Source organism: Maylandia zebra, linkage group LG1 (assembly GCF_041146795.1).
Source record: "Maylandia zebra isolate NMK-2024a linkage group LG1, Mzebra_GT3a, whole genome shotgun sequence".
Taxonomy (NCBI): Eukaryota; Metazoa; Chordata; class Actinopteri; order Cichliformes; family Cichlidae; genus Maylandia; species Maylandia zebra.
Window position 1 is genome coordinate 1404347 of NC_135167.1, and position 23107 is coordinate 1427453.

Sequence of the window (23107 nt, forward strand, 5' to 3'; positions counted from 1 at the left end):
CACGCTGAAGCTTCCCTGTGGACTTTCACACCTGCTAATAGTTTTAATGTTTCTTTGTGTGAGACGGTGCACAAATAACGATGTGAAAAGATGCCTCGCACCAGGTTTAGCTCCTGACTCATTTCCATCTGCAGGCCCACACAGCACGAAATAAACTGTAAGATATCAGGACACATGCTCAAGCATCCAGGCAAGGAAATCCCAAAAAGTTGAATCTGGACATTTTCAGAGAAAAAATGCTACGTCCTGATGAAGGTATCAAGCATTTAGGAATTCAAATCCCTTCCTTATTCTCAGACTTGTTTAAAGTAATAAAAACAGATTTAGAGCGATGCACAGTCCTGCCTCCGTCTCTCCTGCGTCGCATCGAGAGTATAGAACGAATGTGTTACCGAGACTTTTATACCTTTTTCAGATGCTGCCTGTAAACATTCCCAACTGTACATTTGATAATTTAGATAAACTTTTTTCCAAATTGATACGGCGAGGCAAACGTCCAAGGATCAAGTTTCAAACATTAAAACTGTCAAACTGCAGGGGGGGGGGGTCGGCTGTTCTACGAGACTCCTGACTGTACGGGATCGGTCTGAAACTCGGTGGCTAAACACTGAGAAGACAATATGTGAAAGATCACTGGACTCCCTGCTTTTTTTCTAACTTGTGCGTACGGGGAACGGACGAGGCTCACACTAAAGATTTGGCGCAGAATCAAACAAACGTTTGGTCTTCCAAAAGAAATTTCAATGTTATCAAGCCTCTCCTCCCTGCAGGGTTTTTCTCCTACTGTGGAAGACTTCAGAGCAGGTCAAATAACAGGCGTCATAAACTTCGTCATGTTGTGAGGACCTGAGCTCATTTGAACAGCTGAGACGTCGGCTTCAGCTTCCTTCTTCGGACTGTTTTAGATTTTTTGACAAAACATAAAGACTGGAGGCAAGTTTGGAGCCCTCAGCCGTCGAGGAAATATCTCTAAAATATTTCAAAGTAATTCCTCCCCAAAGCTGATCAGTCACTTCTATAACTCATTTATGAGTTTCAATACAAGTGCAACTTTGGATATTAAGGCAAGGTGGGAAGCGGAGACTGGCACTCAAGTCTCAGAGCACACCTGGGAAGAGGTGTTCAGTGAGGCCCAAGTCTCCTCTGAGACTCGGGCCTCACCGAACACCTCTTCCCATCTGGTGACTAATTCTGGGCTGTGGAGAGAATTTAAATGGAAGGTGGTCATGAGATATTTTAGACCCCCAGACATCGTTGCTAAAATGAACCAACTCCCGACACTTGTTGGTGAAATTGTGGTACTCACTTAGCAACCCACTCACACATATCCTGGCCGTGTCCAAACATTAGCTCAGTTTGGAATAAAGCTCACTACAGTTTCCCAACAACCATTAACAAAGGACCAACAGTTAGTGAGTCTTACCAACAGCAAAACAAAGTCTCTCGTAAGAATCTTGCTCACAGCAGCACTAAAGTGTATCACCATTAAATCATGACCGGCCTTCATGTAATATGTGGATTGATAAAGTAAGATTGATCAGATGGAGGGAATAACATCTGCTCTGTGGATGCAGAGAGGCTTGTTCAGTGAGCGATGGCCCATACATGCTTATTGTTTCAATAATCCAGCAGAGGTTCACTTTTTACTGCTGCTAAGATCGTCTTATTTAATATTATCTGAAGTTTGTGCTTCTACGTTGCCTGCGTCTGTTCAACTTGTGAACATTGACAAGTGTAAGTTGCAAGGTTGTAAATTATAATAAAAAAGTTATAATAAACGCAGCAGCTGCACGGTTACCTGCACGTGTTCTCTGAGTCGGAGCTCAGGTAGAAGGACGCTCGCGCTCACCTGCTGTGTTTCTGGCCCGTCCTGCAGTTCTTCGCCTGCCTCGTCATCCTGTTCGCCTGTGAGGTTGCAGCTGGCATCTGGGGCTACATGAACAGGGACACGGTGAGTGTGCACGCTGACACTGCAGGTTAAATCGGGCATGCCGCTCTCTGATCGGGAAGCGTTTGGTCCTGGTTGACACCTGGGATTAAACATGCTTCATATAATCAGCAACCACAGACTGTACTGAGGATATGACCCAAAATTCATATCTCGATATTCTTTACCTTGTGTGAGTTATTAGTCATTAGTGTGCTTCTGTCACCAGGCAACAACTAATAACTTTATTTAAACTTTTGCAGGTTACAAAGGAGATGAAAATCTTCTACGACAACGCCTACGACAGCGCAATTAACAGCAATATGCAGGAAAAGAACAATGCCGCCGCCGTTGTCCTGAAGGCCTTCCATGAGACGGTACAACGCAGATATATAACAAAATGATCATGTGAATATTTTCTTATAAAGTAAAGGTTTTTCTGAGGCGTCCTGAACCTCGTCACCTTAAAGTACAGCAAACACTGAGAACACGGTGCATGAAAAGCGGCAGAGCTGAGATAATCACACGCATGCTTTGAAGGTCACGTACAACTTGGACGTGTTGAATTTGGGAATAAAAGTTGGGAATACCAGGTGAGCCGACTTTGGAATTAGCAGAAACTAAACTCCAAATCAGAGAGATGCAGGTAGACGTCGGGTTGCACCACGCCCTCTGTTGGAGCGTCTCGTCTGTCACCGCGTTTTCACAAGAGGGTGGAGCCCTGAGTTATCGGCTAATGCTAGCTAACACGAGACCCTCACTAAGACGAACCTGCTAATCACAAACATTAAGTCCGAATCTTCAAACTTCACTCAGCAAACCGGAGCTCCGCCCTCTGTGACGGCCTGTTAGGACACTGACCTCACAGCAGTCGTGTTTTTGGTCACATGATGTCATTAAAAATGCTCCAACAGCACAAACACGGTGCAGTTAGCTGAGGTGCAGCTACACCTAGCGGCTACATCCACCTGTCTGTCAAAGAGGCCACGCCCCTAATAATGCAAACTTTAAACCTTAATAGGATTTAAACAGGTGAGTTATAGAAACATCCTCCCCTGTACAGGAAACGATCCACAGAGACCAAACGGTTTGTGTAACAGGTTGTAAACATGTTTGTTTCTGCTGTAAAGTTGTAACACGGGAGTCTGCGGCCCCTTTTCCTAGAGTACCTACTCGGACTGACTGGGCACAGTTTGCCACGTTTTCCAGGGTTTTCCGTTAAAAACCAGGTAGTCTTTTAGTACCTGCTGGGGTTCTAAGTGATCCAGACAGGTACTAAAATGTGATGTCGTCAGACCGCACGCAACCGATTGGCTGGTCAGTAGCGTCACTCGACGAGTCACGAGAGCGTCTCGTTCACAAAAATCAAAACTGCCATTTTTGAAACTCGGCTGCAAAACAACGCCGTGATCCCCCGAGTGTGACGAACACCTACAGACCGAGCAGCAGGTAAATATTAGCTTCGATGTCCACCTTTGTTGGAACGTTCAGATGCGCCGACGCTTTGCTATGACGAAAGGCGTGCAAACAAGGTACTACTGGGTTATAATGGAAAACCAGTCGACCCGAGTAGGTCAAATGGAAAAGGGGCTTATGGGGACGGACTCATTGCTGCCTCTGCTGGACATTAGAGGAACTGCAGTTGTGGTGCTTGTTTGTCGGAGGTTTCCAGGTCTTTACTGTGTTGTCTTTGTGTTTCAGCTGAGCTGCTGCGGTAAAGGCACAGGCACTAACCTCCTTACACAGCTCACAGACATAACTGGAATTACCAGTATTTGCCCCAGTAATACATTCACGGTAAGTACAATCATTTATTTCAGTGGTTTAATCTTTGCTCGCATGCTTCTGGCTCACGGGGAGAACAAGCAGGACCATCATTTAGCTCTCTGCAGAAATCATGAAGTTAGTCAAAAAAGCTCCATAAACTTTGCTGTGAAACATTTTCTCTCTGCTGTATACTTGCACCAGGCAAACGCAGGGGGCGGGGTCATTCATGTTTGTGTCCTGTCTCACCATCAGGAACACGAGCCTCTCGGCACGACTCGGTGCATTGATAGCGTTGGCGGGTTCTCCTGTGCTGCTGTAAAATAATCTGCTCTTGGTAACCTGACGCAGTCACGGGGGGCTGTTCCACTTCCTGTTAAACCGTGGTATCGAAAGTAGTTGCAGTTCACCCGAGAGCACAGCAGGGGGCGCTTTTAGTCCACTGAACAGAAGTGAATGGAGCTAGACTGAGATAAAAACGTATATTTAAGTTTCAGTTAAATGAATGGAAGTGGTTGAGGCTGTGCAGCTGCTCTCCACAAACCGAGAACATTTCACTTCAAAGTAAAAGTCACATCTTTTGAGACTTTTACTTTGAAGGTACATTGTCTCCATTTTCAGTTTGTGTCACATGTTTTTTTTTACCACATAGCCAGCAGTGTAAGTAAAGACTTGCCAGACAAAAGATTTAGAGAACATCGAGACAGCAAAAGCCTCAGAGTCCAAAGATCTGCAGGAGGCTGTTCTGTATGCAGCCTGCAGCTTCACACGAGGCTTAACTCCACTTGTTGGCAGCGTTACTGAAGTGACCCGAGGTCGGTGCAGAGCTGCGCGGCTGCCAGAACACAGAAGTGTTTAAAAGAAGCACTTTTTACTTTGTCTGTTGCTGATTTCTGTGAGAGGAAACTCATCAGGAGGAGGTGGGGCCTAACGCGCTGAACACGTGGACACAGCAGGAAGCTAAAGTAGCGTTAGCATGAATAAATGAAAGCAGTGTTACAGAATAAATGAGCTGAAATATTAATGACTGATAAATAAATGAGTGTGTGTGAGCTGAGGTGGCTGTAAGAGAGAAGCTCACAGATGATGTGTGATCAGCTGTCTCTATGGCAACGTTCACTCTGCAGGCGAAAGCGCATCAAATCCGGCGTTTTTGACCCTCTGCGACCCACATGACAGCGTGAACGGCACAAATCCAATATTTTTAAATCCAATCTGGGTCACTTTCGTATGTGGTGCTGAATCCGATACATATCCGATGTTTCAGAAAGCGACTGCTGTTTGATTGTCATGTCGCATTAAATCCGCCTTTTACGTCACTGACACAAGACAGACTCCGATTATCAGCGCCGGAGAAGACATGGTGAACACTTCCTGTCCATCCAGTACAACTGTTGGGAACAACGTTGGAGAAACGTGAACATTTTATTTGTTCTGTATAATCTGCAGATTCTGACAGAAATCTGCAGCTTTCCTCTAAAACAGCAACAAGGATCATTATTAGGCCAAATGTAGAAAACACAATAACTTTATAACTTAACATAAAGTCCGAAGTCTTTACATTAAGGCCATCAGTCACACATACTGTTGCTCTGGGTGTAAACAGAGCGCGTTGTGTGTGACGTCTTCTTTTGCGCATGCGGCGCTTTGAGCGTTCACACTAGAGCGCGTTTGCTGTCGCATTTTGTTTGTAGTGTGAACGAGCAGACAAAAAAATCGGATTTGATCAAATAATTTGAATTGAGCATCAAGACCTGCAGAGTGAACGTAGCCTGAGACTGGTCCACAAACAGGAAGTGAAATTCCTAAACATTAAAACAATAAAGTTTTTCCTCCATCTATCCAAAACTTAAAATAAAAGATTCCTCAAATGAAATCGTGGTTTAAGAGAATAAAGAAATGCCGACACGTGGTGTTTGTAAAAATGTGAAGCAGCAGGAGAGCAGGATGCATTCTCTCTGATCTCCAGTAGGTGGCGTGTTTGAATGTTTTGTTTTTGCTTTGCAGAGCTGCCACGACAGAATCAACGAGCTGTTCCACGATAAGATTTACCTGATCGGCATCGCCGCGCTGGTGGTCGCCGTTATTATGGTGAGAACATGAACATCACACAGTGCTGCTGCTCGTAAATGTGCTGAAGGCTGAGGGGCAGCTTCGATTGTTTCTGTTTCATGCATACAGTGTGTGTACGAGTAACAGAGAGGATACGTCCTCATACAGTCATCCTCAGCCACGTAGAAGCCCCACCCACTTGCTCTTTAAACCTCCTGTGTGAGGGGCTGCCAATCAGAAGGTTGACTGAAAAAGGGAGGAGCTGAAAAAAGAAGCTTATTTTAGATGAACTGAGCTCAGTGTAAAGTAAAGATTATTACAAACTGTGAATCCACGGCTGCAAATATGAAGCTAGAAATGAGTGGGATAGACCCCCTTGAAGATGAAGGTGACCCCTGACCTTTCCTCAAGCACCATTGGCCCTTTTTAGCTCATGAGCATGAAAAATCGTATTTTATTGGGTAGTCTTTTGGTTTTTGTGGCTGTATGTAGGACAGCACTGAAGTCTGTGAAACGCAGAGAAAACAGAGTCTTTCCTGGTGCGTTAGTGAAGCTGATGCGCTGCTGCTCCCTCGGTCAAAGACGACCATCCCACCTTCTCGTGTCAAAAAGAGTCTCAGTGATAATCAGGAGGCGTTAAGGCGGCGCGAGCGCATGAATGCTGTCGCCGAGTGGAAATCGTAGATGCTGTAATGATGTAATGTTGTGACGCAGCCCTGACAGCTTCCTCTTCTTCCTCAGATCTTCGAGATGATCTTCAGCATGGTGTTGTGCTGCGGGATCCGCAACAGCCCCGTGTACTAAAGCGCCGGGGCTCCGGCCAATGAACGAGGAGAGGACGACCTCGCCCTCTCCTTCGTTTGTTTGTTTTTTTTATAACCAGGAAATGCCACATGTATTGCTTGCTGGATTTTAGTCAGCTGTTAAAGACAATATCCTGTTTTTCTTACACTGTCAAAGATCATTTTTTATTGTTATTTTGTTAGTCACAGATGCTGTTATGCATATTAGAGCAGTGTTTAATGTAGATATGCTGTCACACACGGTCCAGGTGCTGTAATCTGATTAGTTTACTGCTGTCCTGCCTACGTCCACGCTCTCATATCGGCCTTTTCTGGATGTTATCCCCACGTTTTCTGTATAAACTGTATATAAATATATGTGGACAGTGCTTCATGTCTGCCTGAGCATGGAGGTTGTTTATCATGAGCTTTGTTCACAAACACTCTGTGGATTGATCCAGACTGAAGGCATACATGACCGGCGCGCTCTCTCACACACAGACACACACACACACAGACACACACACACAGACACACACACACACACAGACACACACACACACACAGACACACACACACACACAGACACACAGACTCACACACAGACACACACACACACACACACACCCCTCTGGTCATACTGTGGGATGTTGTCAGGAAATGAAATGTTTAATCTGAAGCTGTAACCAAAGTCCGTGACCTCTGACCCCGTTTGCTTTCTTTCTGCGGTGGTAAACTATGATCGTCATGTCAGAATCAGAGCCTCAGAGTTTAATGTTCGGCTCACTCCTGCAGTCGTGTACTGGTCACGTGTGTTTCCCAGCAAACCGGTTGTCCTGGTAGGCAGCTGGTTGTGTTTGCTCACAAATAAAACTATGGGCTGCTAAAAAGGATTCAAAGCAGAAATTTAAAAGCCCACAAATAATAATTAATGTTGCATCTTAAATTCATGTCATATTTGGCACATTTGAGTCATTTTGTGCATTTTGCCCTTATTTTGAAATCCCCGTACTTACAGCCCGTCCGGTTGAGCCTCGTCAGTCTAATCTGACATGTTTATGTGGTCATCGTCCCTCCACCTTCGTTAGCCGCGCACTAGCAGTTCATCTGTTGTGTTGTCGTCATGGTAACGAGCGTGGCTCTATCGGCGCCGTCCGAGCTGACCCGTGCACGTGCAGAGCGCCTTCCGTCCCAACTGTTCCCGCCTCATCGGCCGACCGCTAGCTGCACAGCCCCGCGGGCCTCTAACCTCTCCTTTAAATCATAGCGTCTCGTGTAACCCTCCATATAATCGTAGCTTTTCTCAACCAATTAAAACTTTGCCTTGTTAACTAAGTGGCGCTGGACAGTGCGACGTACAGCTCTGATGTATCGTACTAATGAAAATAATGACGGCTGTAGAAACAGTGTATGCCTTTCTTCTCTTTGTATCGTAATATCTGTCTGGTACGTCATCACAGGAGGAAGGGGAAGGTTTTGTGACAGCGCCGATGAAGCGTTGATGCTGCCTTTTGAATAACCGCTGCATAAATCTCCTCTCTGCTCTGTAGACTTTGGTTTGCCCAAATATAAAGGGAATAAATGTATTTTACAAATAACCTTTCAGCTCTTCTTGTCTTTTATTTGAGGAAAGGTGACTGTTGGAAGAGGGGGTCGCTTCTACCTTCAGTCAGGGCTTGGTGGTTGTTAGCGAGTGCAGCAGTGTGAGCTCCTTAGTCGAGCTTTGGTCGGCATCAAGGATGCTGCACTTGTTGCTTTCATATATTTGAGAGCACAGGTGTCAAACTCGAGGGTGTCCTGATGAAATTAGCAGCTCAGCAAGACTTGACTCGATGCTGAGGAGGCGATTCAGCATTTGATTCATGTTACATCAGGAGTGAGTGAACGTGGTGCAGTAAAAGTACAGTTTTCTAAACACTTCTTTAAATGGGGGGGCGGGCACCTCAGCGTGCAGTCGGCTTTATTCAGGTGTGTTGCAGCAGCGACGCATAGAAGCGTTTCAGCAAAGCGGCCCTCGAGGACTGCAGTTGTACTTGTATAACCTTGTGGTGCAGCCTGCATTACCTGTGGCCTCCTGCGGGGTTTTTTGGTAGGTCCTGTTTGATTTTCTGTCACTTTTCCTCCCGCTAAGAGTTTCACGGCCACGCTGACACACGGATGGACCTGCTGATGATCCCTGGCAACCGTAGAAGACCAGCAGCTGCTTCAAACGTCTCAGCGATGTTAAAGATGTCGGATGGCACCAAATCTTCTTCATCTCAACGTCACAAAATCAAAAATCCTGTTTTTCAGAGAAACCGTTATCCTTGTCTAAAGATTGAAGGTTCTTTGTCTCACGCGTAGTCACACAGTGAGCTGCTGCTTTAGAAACAGGAAGTAAACGATTGCTGCGTGTTCTGTTTCAGCCTCGTGTTAAAGTCAAACTTGCACTTTTATACTTGGACATAAGTCACACATTTTTTACTCACTCACGCAATGTTTGAATATTAAAGTCTGAAAGTTTCACTGATCTTTACCATAAAAGTAGGTCAGGGTGTGTAAACTGGTGCAGTCAGTGTTAGTCAGCACTCGGCTAAACTCCCACATTTGAGGGGGCACTAAGGAAAAACTTCATATGGCAGGGCTGCAGACTAACGTTTGTCACGGCTGCACTGGTGTGCCGAATTTTTTTTCCCTTATGCGCACCCAAATTTTTCAGCCGCATCGCTTAACACGCAGTTTTACATGCGCACTTTTAAGGAGGTTTTTCAGCCCATGCAGACAATATTCATTTGTAAATGATGAACTAACAATCTTTTCAACACAAAGTCCTTTAGTTGAAGCACATTTCTACCAGAAAGTTGCTGAAAAACTGCTTGTGCTTAAAGTGCTTTGGCAATATTGTAGACAATGTTGAACTTAATCATCACATCGACCTCTGGCGACCTGTTTGCTGCCTGCCGCTGAAAGGCCGTGGGGAGAGGGGACACCTGGGCATTTATTGCAGCGTATAACGTGTTTCTGGATACACTGCTGCTTTTCAGCGCTCAGAGGTTGATGTCTCCATGTCAGAGCTGGCTGTGAATTTCAGACCTTAACAAAAATGTAGCAATAGTTCTTTTCATCTTTTCTCATTACCCACAGGCTGCTCACTAGAGCTGCGTCTCATCACTGATTTCACTCAAACCGTCGCGACATAGGATTTGTTTTTTGGTCGCACTCTAGAGTCAGGTCACTGTTTTTGACTGGTTTGTATGACTTGTGTGTGTGAAACACGTGGCTGCAGTATTTGATCAGCACAACATGAAAGCTAATCTAGAATAACGTGTTCTTTATTTAGCAACTAAAGGTTTCATGTTAAAAATCCTTCTGTGTTATATTTTGGCGTTACTGTGAAATTTAACGTTGTCCTGTTCAGAAATTGTCCCTCGATGTCTTTTGCAAAGTAAAGGTAATAAAGGCCCTGATGGGGGGGGGGGGGGGGGGGGGGGGGGCTGCTGGCTCTTCGTGGTGCAGCCTGCTTATTGTACACGTCCTGTGATGGATGCTGCAGATCAGCAGGGAGCGCTTCAGAGCGCTTCAGGACACCTACACCAGGAGATGCCGGACTAGAGCAGCGCAGATACTGAAGGACCCGTCCCATCCAGGCAACAAACTGTTCCAACTTCTGCAATCTGGTAGAAGGTTCCGCATCATCCGGGCAAGGACAGAGAGACTCAAGAGGAGCTTCTATCCCCAAGCCATCCGTGCCCTAAACACACACACCCGCCCTCTCACATCATCTATAATTGACTGAGTCAGGACTCTTCCAGACACTAAACCAAGGCACAATGTACATTTCAATTCCTTTAATTTTAAATATGTTTATATTGTCTATCCTGTAAAATAGTCAGATGTCTATTCATATTAATGTACAGAATTCACCTGCTTGCTGCTACTACTGCACATTCACCCAGTGTATATACTATATGTGTATGTATATATATATACTATATATATATATATATATATAATGTTCTTCCTCTACACCCCCCCCCCCCCCCCCCCCCCCCCCCCCCCAATTTTTGCACATGTCGAGGAGCATGTCAGGCTACATTTCACTGTGTGTTATACTTGTATAACTATGCATGTGACAAATAAAGAACCTTGAACCTTGAAACGCTCGCCAAACACGCTTTATGGTGCAACCCGGGCCTGACGCCCTACAGGATGGCCCCCGTGCCCCCACCTCCTCCACCCTTTCTCCACCATTTATTCCTTTTTCATTTCAGTGTTTAAAGTTAAAAACCTATTTTAAAGTTCTGTAACTGTTTCAGTCGATGGACGATCGTGTTACAGAATCAGGATCGCGTCTGATTACGGCGGAGAGATTTCCCTGTTACGGGAGTCGAGGTCTTTGGGCAGCACTGACAAACAGCTTCTCTCCTGCACTCGCTTGGCTGGGAGGTTGATTTGTGGCGTCCTCCCCCCCCCCCACCATCCTTTTTGTTCTTTCCCCCCACACCACCTTCATTTGTTTCCACAGGATGTGTGAGGAGTTCCCACAAACGCCGTTTACTAATCACGAGGACTGTCAGACCATGAGCTGAGCCTGTCCTCGTATTCCTGCCGGTTTTCCAATTTCCTGTCCTGAGATGCTCTGTGATCCAGCCCTCGTCCAAAGAGGTCTTTTTAGGGAGGCGGTCTCGCTCTTTATTTGTTTTGTTTTTTAGTTGAGATTCATCACAAACAGTAAAAAAACAAACTGGAAAGAATCAAACGAGTGAAACTTCTTCTGGGCTGAAACCTCAGCTTGTCTGTAGCTTTGTTGCCTCTAAACAAAATCAGAGCAGCGTGTTCTCTGCTGCACACCGCAGGGCTTTCTGCACATATTTCTGGGTTTGTGAAAGTCACACAAAGAGGTCGTGACCTGTGTGTGTGCGTGTGTGTGTGTGTGTGTGTGTGTGTTGCTAAATGCAGTCCTGTGTGCATCCAAACCCAGATGGGGTGGTTTGTGTGAAAGTCCGTGGTTTCTGCAGCAGGATCCCTCCCTGCTCCCTCCTGACGTGTTGCTGCTCCTCACTCTCGCCTTCCCAGACCTCCCCCAACTATTTCCACATTCCTGGACCCTTAAACAATCACGATCTCTCGACTTATTTCACAATCCCGCTCGTACCCCTGTTCAAAAGTTGCTAAAGAAGCACAGAAGCCAGCTAACTTTCTGTCGGTACACATTAGAAACACACGTCTGAGTGTGAGTACGTTGTTTTTGTGAATCGACAGTCGAGTTTGGAGCTAAACGTCTGACCCCGGCTCGGCCCTTCTGTCGGCTCCTCTCATTTATCAGGATTGGGTAAGAAGGGTTATTTTCATCGGCTTGCATAACGTACAGATGTGTAACCCTGACATCATGCTTCACCAAAACTGATGACAGACACGTTTTCTAACTTCTACTCATGTTCACGGCACCAAAGTTCAAAGTGACCATTTTTCTTCATGAGTCATTTACAGCCGCTCTCGAAGGCGGTTAAACTCAAACCTACTCTTTGTTTCCACTCATGTATCTCCCGTTCCACTGGTGGATGTTCATATTAAACAACACTCAGTTTATCAGGTTGTTTCCACTCCTCGACCTGAGAGATGAAGCCAACTCTGAAACTCGAAGCCTGCAGTTCCTCTGGCGTCCAGCAGAGGCAGCAGTGAGTCAGTCCCCATAGACTCCAGTGTTAAAACAAACATGTTTACAGCCTGATACACAAAATGTTTGGTCTCTATAGGTAATTTAGTCCTTCATAACACCTGTTAGGGGGGGTTATGAGCTCAAGTGGTAGAGCAGGTCACCGACTAACTGGAAGGTTGGTGGTTCGATCCCAGTCTGCCTGCCAAGAGTCCTTGGGCAAGGTAAATGGCCTGTATTTATCTAGCGCTTTACTAGTCCCTAAGGACCCCAAAGCGCTTTACACATCCAGTCATTCACCCATTCACACACACATTCACACACTGGTGATGGCAGCTACATTGTAGCCACAGCCACAAGGTATCAACCCCAAGCTGCTGTCGGACGCGTCCATCGGAGCATGAATGTGTGTGAATGTTAGAAACAGCACAGACAAATGTACTTGTGTCAATGAAATGTCCAAGCTGTAAAAGCTTTGAGCCTCAGAGTAGGAAAGGGGCGTGGCCTCTTTGACTGGTAGGTGGATGGCTTCACCTGAGTTTGACGTGAAGCAGGTATGTGGTCTCTACACTGCTGAACACTAATCTGTTTTTATTTGGGTTCATGTTTATTAATATTTGCGGGAACGGAGAGGTCACGGGGGCTGCGGTGACGTAAGCGTGTGAGGTCAGACCTCCTGTGTACTGGTTGTCTTGACAGCAGGTGGATTTTAGACCCCCCGCCCCCCACTCTCGGGCCCCGCCCACAGACGCTGGGCTGACGGAGCGCCGTTTCTTTGCAGACACTCGGAGCTGCGCTGCGCACCGGACGGTCCGCTGTTCGCCGGAGTTCGCCTGGAGCCTTTTTTCTTTGTTCGCTCGGTGAAGCGTCAGGATGAATGTGGGGATCCCGGAGGGCTGCTTTCTGTCCGCCCTGCAGCCCAACTCCTCCTGCACCGCTTACGTGGTCCCCTCGGACGGCCCGTCTCCGGACCCAGTGGCGAAAGCTCGGAGGGTCCGGGAGCAGGTCCGGATGCGGCTGGCTGAGAGGAAGTCGTCCTCCCTGAGCAGGCTGGAAGGATCAACAGGTGAGAGCTTGAAAGTGCAGAGTAACGGGCTGAGTAAGTCTCAGTAAAGTACACCGTGGAGTATCTGTTACCTCCTCCTGGAATTCAACCAACACCTCCCTGAGCTCATTGCCCCCACCCGAAAGTAGCGGTCAGGGGCGTTTCCAGGATTTCTTTTCAGTGGGGCCACAGGGGTCCCCACAGAAACATGTAATGAGTTGGCTTCAGTTTTAAAAAGAGCAGCGAGCATAAGAGCAGAGGTGACGATGATAAACACAATATTCCAGCATGTGTTCACACAGAGAGCCATTTAAAGTCTGTCAGTTATTGATGGGGGGGGAGAACTGAAGCAGCGATCGCAGCACAATAAGCCACGGATTTAATGCTTCACATCCTTCTGTCCACGGTCCCGTCGGTTAGTGTGTGGAAGTAAAAACGAGGAGTAATGTAGTGATCGGATCAGGTGGTTCTGGGGGAGTCTGATGTATAAGCTATGACTCGCTTGGTGCTAAAGGGTTAAAAATGTGCACTCACTGGAAAATAGTTGTTGTAGCCAGTGTGAGCTTCACAGTAACCTCCCACGTCAGAGTCATGATGATTGTCAGGCTTTAACCTGCTTTAACTATCATGTGAGTCTCTGCTCACTTTTGTTCTTCCTTTTATTCTGAACTTTTCCAAACTTAAGGAAGGAAAATGTGGTTTGAGTTCAAAGATAATAACTCCCCCTGACAGTGATGATCAGACTGATACCAAAGAGCTCGTTTCATGTTACACACATTTATCTCTGTGGGTTTATCCTTCATTATTCATGGTCAGTCGCTTTAATGTTACAGCTGGTTTTAGTGACGCATGTGCCGATGCTGTACGTACAATAACACATTACCACGTATGTGTGTTTCCCATCAGCTGCCAGTCCACGTCTCACATCTTTGTTGCCCTCCGTGTTTGCAAGGAGACATCCTGAAACATCACGGAGAGCTCCAGTTGTTGTCCAGGTCAGAGGTCAGTGCGCGTCACGGCGTCCAGCTGGTCGCTCCACGCCTGTGATTGTGGCTAGAGCAGGGCGATATGACCAAAAATATTTATCACGATATATATTTGAAAATTTGCGATAATGATATAACCGACGATATAATTGAGACGAGACTCCACAACTTTATTAGTAAAAAAAAATCACTGTGTTTTCACTTAAACAAGCAGCTGTTTTTTATCTGCATTAAAGTTATATAAACATTTAACAGTGCAAATGCAAATTCTTTGCTGACAGTTTAACCAAAAAGCATTTCCAGTGGAAACTGGCCGACGTATCCTCAGCATCACCATGTATAATGTCCACAACACTTAAAAAGAGGTTATACACACACAATACGGTAATATTATGTTGAACCACAGTACGTATCACTCCGCGAGGCTCCGCCTACGATAGCCGTAACGCTCCGACAATCCATCAAGCGGTGCGGCTTCGTAGCTCAGCAAAGTCGTACTGAAACATTTGACAGATTTTCGAGCGCCGTGCACATAAAATCGTTTCCAGAAACACAACCAGAGTTCATACATGAGGCACACGGGATTATAAGGGGCTCTGTCGACTTTCAGAAAATCAAAGGATTGATTTTAAGTGCGCCGTATTTTCCAAACAACACGGTAATAACGACGGCCCGCTAGCATGCGCTACCAAAAATAGTGCTTTGTAGTGTATCTGAGGGACGAAAGCTAAACCAGTTCCACACCAGTGAAGTTGCAGCATTTTTACAAACCAGTTCAGGTTCATTGGTTTCATTCCTATCGTTGCCCAACATTACACCGGTATCACCGTGAACGGTATGATATGGCCCAGCCCTAATTGTGGGAATTTCCTCCACTATCTGATCTGTGGGAATAAATTACCACTGGCCCTGTGCTCAAATCCTCCAGAGCTGTAATCCAGTAGCTTTGGGGGTAAATCATGTCTGAAGGTGTGCTGATGCCACCCTGGTACTCGAGCCCTGGTGAAACAACTGTCATGTGTAGTTTCTCTGAGGAGTGTGCGGTGAAATGAAAGGTCAGCTGATGGTGTGTTTGGACCTGCTGAGCGAGGCTGTGAAATGTTTGGCAGCTTAGACAGAGCCTGAAACTCCTCCAGCTCCTTCCCTTTGTTACATCTGTACAGAGCATACGGCAAACACACTGCTCACTGTCAGCGTTACCAAGAAGTGAGTATCAAGCATATAAAACATGGCAGCCCTAAAGAAGGTGTGACTGTGTAAATACTTTGGGCTGCAGATCATCGTTCTGCAGAGCTGAGACACCAGAAGCTCGTTCAGTGTGGACGGATCGTTTTCCCACCTCAGTATCTGCACGTGTTCAAAGAAACAGACGCAGAAATCTGCTTTTGGGGCGGCTGTGGCTCAGGAAGTCGAGCGGGTGATCTGGTTGTCAGAAGGTCGTGGTTTGATACCCGGTCCGTACGCTGTCTCTGGGTGAGGTGCTGAACCCCGATACCAGCAGTACTCTGAGTCAGTACTCGCCCACTTTCAGTTACACCGCAGCTTATGAGCTACAGCAGCACGATAATATTAATATAAGAAACCACAGACCCCGCCCCGCCCCTCTGTATGATGCAAATAAACATGGTGAATGTTCATGTTCTTCTTTCAAGCTGAAGGTTTGGCAGGTTTGTTTAATCCAGTGTGAAACATCTGGACTGTGAGCTCATTTCCCAAAACTCTGTGACTTTTGCTTCTAACGGTGTCGTTCTGGATGCGAACCCAGCGGAGGCAGTGGCGCTTCTTTAGAAATCCTGCGTCTCCGAGCTCTTCCCGACACGTTTGAATCTTTGTGCCAAACGGCTCCTTCAGCCTCTAATCGCCTCCACCGTGTGTCTGCTGGATCTTTATTCCATCACTGGACCCGGGCAGGTCCAGATGTTCACATGAGCCAGTTTTACTGAGTTAGTCTGAGATCTGAGTCACAGCACGAGCTCAGCTTTCGCTTTGTATCCAGAAATGATGAGCTGCGTGTTAGAAGAGACCGCAGAGCTTTAACAGACTCGACCTTCTTATCAGGGTCATCAGCAGAAAAGGTCACAACTGGAGTTTAAAAGTGGGACGGAAGTGATGTTTAGGGTGCACAGAGGGACTAATGAACGACGGGATCCAGCTGGCTTTTGGGAAATTGAACATTTCTTCTACTTCTTTGAAAGTTTTTCTCAGGAACTTTCAGGATTTATTCGAGCCTGTGCAGACAGATTGAGGCTAATCTGACAGTTTGCAGTGAACAAAGGAAAGTTTAACATGATGTCAGAAGTGTTGGCGTCTTTTTAGAAAGAAGCAGCAGCCGTGATGGGAAACTGATGCTGCCTGGGTGCAGCAGATAACACTGTTGCTTTAGAGACGACCAGTCTGTGCTGGGTGTTCACAGGGGTGGAGGCGGGCGAAGCTCGCCTCTGTCACGTTGGATGCTTTTCGTTTTTGACTCTCTGGTTCGGGTAAAAACGAGAAGAAGCTCGATGGTGTGCTGTGGTCAAATACAGCAGCAACCCTGCACGATGAAAGCAAAGCTAAATGCTGAGCGGCTGTAATTTGAACTGTGAGCCCAACACAGGCGACATCAGTCTGTTTATTGTTCACAGATGTGAATTTGTGTGAAGCCGTGTGGGTGTTATTTCCACCGTTTCCTGTTTTTTCCCCTCTTTACGGAAAAGTGCAGTGTGACATCACAGATTCCCGACCGGATAAAATGTTAAACATGGATGTTCGACCCCAGAACGTTAATAACACAGAAAGAAGAAGAAAGGCGGGGTGTCTGTTTGGACATCAGCAGTCGGTGAGGAGGGGAACTGTGATGATCCACATCTGTTTTCACAAAGAAGGTCTGGGAGAGGAAGGAGACCCCCCCTCCTGACCTCTTGGCTGATAAAAGAGGCCCTCGGTCTGACCCACAGAGTCAGGATGTGTCTGCATGGAAGCACATGTTAAATATTCTCTTATTAGTAAAAAGAGGCGAATCTCCTCATATTTAATATCAACAATGAAATAACTGCGCCTGGTCCGAGCTTACGGGGCTCAAGTCCTCAATATTCAGTAAGCCTGTTTTTCAGGAGCAGCCAATGGGATGTGACTGATGACGGAGCCCCTCCCTGCTCCGTTGGTATTTTGAGCACTGCTTCAAGGAGCACGTAAACACAGCGGGCCTCGTTCACGACCAGCGTGAGCGCACTAATGTGCGATTCATCGCCTCTTTCTCACCTGACCCCGACGTGATCTGGCGGCGTTCACAGAGCCTCTGTTTTTGTTTTGGAGTAAAGCTCCGTGGGGTTCAGGTCAGGGGTCTGTGCTGGAAAGTCCTCTTTGTTCTTCAGATATTGAGGTGTGTTTGCTTTGCTTCAGTTTCCTTCTGCGTAAAGATCAAACTGGAGGCTGGACTGATGGTTCTCCCGCTTCTCCCTGCAGCCACACTTGAACCAAGATTCATCAACAAGCTTCGAACTCTGGGAAAAACCCTTCGGTGTAATTAACGTCACTCAGCGCATTTGTTGCACACCCTGGTTGATCAGGAAGAGGAAACAAGAAAAAGGAAGCTAAAGCTAATGCTGCAAAGGCCACAGATGAGGAAACAATTATTAGCCCACCAATGAAATTCAAAGTTTAGTCTAAATTCTCCCAAGTGCTTTTTTAAGACAGAGGAATTTTCATCACTGTAAAGGATCAGTTATCTCAGTTTGTACATGATAACAAAATCATTTCAGGATAAACTAAAATGACCAAAGTCAATATTTTTAGCCCCTCAAAAACGAGTGGGAGGAGTCTCTGCCGATTCTGCAGCTGAAGCCTCCTTTGGTCCTTCTTTGTTTAACTTGCGCCTAAACACAACAACAGTCGCCTCAAGGAGCTTTATATTGTACAGTAGAGCCTACAATAATACACACAGAGAAACCCAACAATCATATGACCCCCTATGAGCAGCACTTTGGTGACAGTGGGAAGGAAAAACTTCCTTTTAACAGGAAGAAACCTCCAGCAGAAGCAGGCTCAGGGAGGGGCGGGGCCATCTGCTGTGATTGGTTGGGGTGAGAGAAGGACGACAGGATAAAGACATGCTGTGGAGAAAGGCTCCAACAGCACAAACACGGTCCAGTTCAGGGACTCCAGTTAGCTGAGGTGAAGCCTAGCACACAGCTAGCAGCTACAGCAGAACCAGGCTCAGGGTCAATCCCCCGGCAGCTTACGTCTATTGCAGCATAACTAAGGGAGGATTCAGGGTCACCTGGTCCAGCCCTAACTATATGCTTTATTAAAAAGGAAAGTTTGAATCTTGAAAGTAGAGATAGTGTCTGTCTCCTGAATCCAAACTGGAAGCTGGTTCCACAGAAGAGGGGCCTGAAAACTGAAGGCTCTGCCTCCCATTCTACTTTTAAATACTCTAGGAACAACAAGTAGGCCTGCAGAGCGAGAGCGAAGTGCTCTAATAGGGTGATATGGTACTACAAGGTCATTAAGATAAGATGGGGCCTGATTATTTAAGACCTTGTATGTGAGGAGCAGGATTTTGGATTCTGGATTTAACAGGAAGCCAAAACAGGAGAAATCTGCTCTCTCTTTCTCGTCCCTGTCAGGACTCTTGCTGCAGCATTTTGGATCAGCTGCAGCAGCACGGGGGTCTGAGCCCGTGGACAGCGAGCAGCCACACGACTTCATGTTTGCGGGCTTGGAGAAAACTGTTATATTCAATATTCAGTAATACTCGCCCTCTCTGTCCTATAACAACACTGACCCAGAGCTCTTACTGCAGGGAGCAGGACTAACCTTACGCTTTGGCAAAGAGCCGGTGTTGTTAGAGTCTCTGACCTGTTTGAGAATTTGAGATTTAAAGCATCTGATTCACTGGAAGCTCAGTGCGACATATCAAATAAAGCCTTCAGCGGATATTTACAGATCAGTGAGTCCCAACAGTCTCGTCCTCTTTATCCAAACTCTGTTCTGAAGCTTGAAGCTTGAATCCTTTCACGAGTTTGCCTTCCATAGTTTCAACATGCAACAGGTATAAAGGTGTTGAGGGTCGGTCCTCGATTCTCCTGACCTCCGGCCTTTTCTGATGTATCGATCATCCGGCTCTGAATCCTGATTCAGATGGTTCACAGAAAGAAAGAAAGATGCAGAGCAGCTTTACTCAGGCTGTGAGAAAGCTCTGAGCACTGATGTCATGTTTCCTATTATCACTGTGCTGCTTAGTCAGCAATGTTCTGCTGGAAACTGGAGGCACAGCTGCGTCTCTAACAGGTGGACATGCTGCCAGATTCAGCCTGAGCGAAGTGGAAAGCAGCGATCCGGACGGTTTGAGGTAAAACGTTCATTAAGTTCGACGACCTTCACGCAGTGCAGGCCAAAGAAATGAAAGTAAAGGTCTCTGTGTAAGCTCATGGACCACCTCCTGTGGGGAACATTCCTCTCCAATCTTCACAGCATGTTATCACAGCCTATTTTAGACTGTTGGTCGGCTGCTGCTCTTCCACAGTGTGGCTGGTATTTCTCACTGTGTGAACTTTCCACACACCTTCAAACCAACACAACAGCAAGGCCTGATTTTCTCTGTTTTACCTGTTTTCATTCATCTTCAGTTTGAGTTTGTAATTTGAGTTTTAGCATAAATTCTGTTCACGGCACCACGTTTTTATTTCTGTCATCAGCTCAGGAAGCCTGCAGATTGCAGCCAATCAGCTGAGGCTCAAACCTCTCACAGTATGAATTATTGAAGCTGCTTTTGCCTCCATACAGTTGCTGCATTCTGCAAGCTGCTTTGTAACCCACCTCCACCCCAGCTCCTCGTTTTCGTGGTGTTTCTGGTACCGATGGAGCTTTTTCCACTCTGAGCATTCAAAGCACTGTTTTTATTGCAAGCCTTTTTCAGCCAATCACACGCATTGACACATGGATGCATCGCGCACAGCTCGGGTTCAGCAGACTGGAGTCTGGATCGATCCACCACCTCCTGAGCCGCAGTCGCTGCACACACGATGTCATCTTTCTGTTTGTCAGCTTTATGAAATAACTAAACTGCATTTAATCTGAAGAAAGGTTTATTTTGCAGGAATTTGTCCTTTCAATCAAAAATAACAGAATTAAAGTGAGCCCCAGTTCAGGCTGTGCTGCTGCTGCCAAAACGAGAATAAGATTCATTTTGGGATTAATAAGTTTCCATCCTGAAGTCTCAGCTGGTCGAGTTTATTTCCATCTTTTTGCTTTGAAGATGATCTTCTGCAGGTGGATGCAGGTATGAACCCACCTCAGTTTCATGTGTCTGTTGCTGTGTCATAATTTATGACATCTACACAAACCCATAAAACCTTTGGGTCTTTGCAGGCGCCGTGTGTGTCGGGTACAGACGACCTTCGCTGACCTGCAGGTCGATGCTTTCTGCTTTGATCTGGTCTGGTTTGAGTCCCGTTTGTACGCCGTGCGTGACCGCCGCTCCCTCGTCTCTGACGTGTTGATGCTTGCATGCCCCGCGGCCTGCCCAGCAGCATTTCCTCCCTCCTTCCTGCTCGGCTCGATTGTGTGTGATGTTTTCTGTTCGCTGTTTCACTGCGTCCAGCAGCTTGCATCACGTGTTAGGATAAATGGGCGTATTCCTGCACACAGACGGTCTTTCAGTGGCGACGCTGGTCCACCTTCGGCCCGAGTTGGGGACGTTCCCGGTGCTTCTTCCTCTTGTTAAATGATGACACACTGAGTGTATTTGTGCGCCTCCTGGCCTCCTCTTTCTAACACGTCTCTTATTCTCTGAGTGCCCCTCTGGTTCTTCTCAGCCTCTCCAGCGTTTCATGAGCTCTGGACTGAACTGGTCCCAGAGGCGGTTCCTCTGACTGTGATTGGTGCTCGGTAACCTGCAGCTGATATTATGCACTGCCACATGATTGGCTGATTGGATGAGCAGATGTACATGTGTTCCTAATAAAGTGGCTGGAGTTTGTGTGTGAAGGTTAGACTGATGGTGCATCAGTTGTAATGAGAGTGACTGTCTTCCTTCTCTCTGCAGACCCTCCTGAGATGAAGAGCTACGGCCACGCTCAGGGTTTCAGCTCCAGATCCATGATAAACACGCCGAGCCGCGTCATGGCCGTGAGTACACGCCACACACACGATGAAGAGCTTTAAACACACCGCGTGAGTCACTGTGGTGGGAGCAGCTCCACTGCAACACAGAAGGGACGTCAATAATTAGAATTTGAATGTAAATAAATATAAAAGTCATTTTCCTCTTTGTGACATGGTGGAGGGGGGGGCTGACATTTCTGTAACATCCAGCAGGGGGCGCCTTTTAAAGACGCCCGATTGGATAGAAGTCTATGAGGAGATGAGCCTCGTGCTCAGAGGAAAATAATAATAATAAAATGTTTTTCTTATTATTACTAAATGTGATCTTTTAGGAATCCTGGAGCAGCACAAAGCTTCGGCTGAGCTGCTTCTCCTCACTCCTGGGATTTGAAATAATTCCCAGTTACACACAAGCTGTCGTTTGGAGCGTGACGCTCCGTGTTAATGAGACGCTGCTGTCCTCGCACATTATTATTTAAAAACAGGACCACAGGTGTGCAGTGTGTATTTTAGCCAAAGCCGCCATCTTTTCCATCGCCGAGTAGCTTTTAGTGGCGAAACAGGAGCAGAGGGTGAAAACAAAAGACTGTAAAAGGAGGTCGGCAGCTGACCACGTCAGGCACCAAACAGCGCGAAGATGAGACTGACGATGATTTCTGTTCAAATTCAACTCGGGTGAGGAAGAGGTCCAAGCATCTTCATCAGCCCCACCCACAGCAGTGCCCCGCGGCGTCTCTCCCTCTGAACTCCAACAGAAGCAAAGAGCATTGTTCTGCAGGACGCCACCAGCCGCTCAGACGACCTTTCAAAGTTCACGGGGGCGGGACTCATGAAACCGTGAAGAGAAACGTTCTGAAGAAATGATTTTTCATCCACTCAGCTCCATAAAAAAGCAGCAGGTTACATCTGCCTGCGCCGTCTGGAAATGTGCGGCAGTGTTTGTTACTCGACCTACGTGTGCTGGGAGCACGGCGCTCACACCGAGCAGCCATTGTGTTGGGCTGTTTCCTCTGTGTGTCTGTCAGAGTTCAGAACAATGCAAAGAAAAGCAAAACACAAACAGGACATCGACCCGCTGCTGTACCTCTGCAGCTTAACAATACAGAGGCTGCACGGCGTTTCCTGCAGATTATAACGAAGGAGAGGAAGAGCCGTAAAATGCTCCTCCCTGCGCCCGTACAGCTCCGTGTCACTCCCTCGCTCTGGCGTGCAGTGATATCTGCACAAACCTTGGTTGCTGTGAGCAGTTTTGATACGACTCTGGGGAACGAAAATAGTTGCGCCTTTAAGCTGCTCGCAGCAGAGTTTGGATTTCTGGAACGAGACATTTGTATTATTACACATTCCTTTTAGCTGCCACACATCTCCACAGCCAAACTCGCTCCGTCTCCAGGCCACCTCCTCTGTCCAGGTCCCATCCTGAAGCACATCTGAGTTCCTCCTGAACGACCGAGATCTTCACCTTATCTCTAAGGAAGAGCACCGACATCCTTCAGAGGAAGCTGCTCGCATCCTCAGTCACATTCTTTCAGTCCCACTCACAGCTCGCGGTCATAGGTGAGGGTAGGAATGTAGATCGACCAGTAAATCAGCAGCTTCGGTGTCACGCCAATCAATCACGCCTTCCTCTCGCGCCTCACCCGGGAATAAGACCCTGAGATACTTAAACTTGAGGCTCCTCTGAACTCCAGAGAAGGAACTCTGCCCTGTGAGGCCTCAGACCTCACAGCGAGCTGCAAGCAGCTCCATTGCCAACAGGAGGACATCGTCCACAACAAGCAGCCGTGATCGTTGCTCCTCCTCCAGACTGTGAAGTGGAAGGACCGGGCG

At 46.9% G+C, this 23107-nt stretch overlaps 2 protein-coding genes across 6 annotated transcripts in view; both read left to right on the forward strand.

Moving 5' to 3' along the window:
- Window positions 1-8123, forward strand: part of LOC101484736 (CD81 antigen) — a 30210-nt gene extending 22087 nt beyond the window's left edge. The window contains exons 4-8 of the mRNA XM_004565688.5: window positions 1877-1951; window positions 2191-2304; window positions 3629-3724; window positions 5699-5782; window positions 6485-8123. Of these exons, the coding sequence (XP_004565745.1) occupies window positions 1877-1951; window positions 2191-2304; window positions 3629-3724; window positions 5699-5782; window positions 6485-6547 (432 nt within the window). The 3' untranslated portion in view covers window positions 6548-8123. The remainder of the gene's footprint in view (window positions 1-1876; window positions 1952-2190; window positions 2305-3628; window positions 3725-5698; window positions 5783-6484) is intronic.
- Window positions 8124-12918: 4795 nt separating this feature from the next.
- The window catches only part of LOC101485023 (plakophilin-3), a 24340-nt gene continuing 14151 nt past the window's right edge, over window positions 12919-23107 (forward strand). For 2 of the 5 annotated variants that reach the window (XM_004565689.4, XM_004565692.5), the window contains exons 1-3: window positions 12919-13226; window positions 14112-14207; window positions 21219-21301. In XM_004565689.4, coding sequence (XP_004565746.2) covers window positions 13034-13226; window positions 14112-14207; window positions 21219-21301 — 372 coding nt within the window. In that variant the 5' untranslated portion in view covers window positions 12919-13033. Of the gene's footprint in view, window positions 13227-14111; window positions 14208-20534; window positions 20610-21218; window positions 21302-23107 lie in introns of those variants that run through there. The other 3 variants (XM_004565690.4, XM_023154059.3, XM_004565693.5) reach the window with 3 other exon arrangements.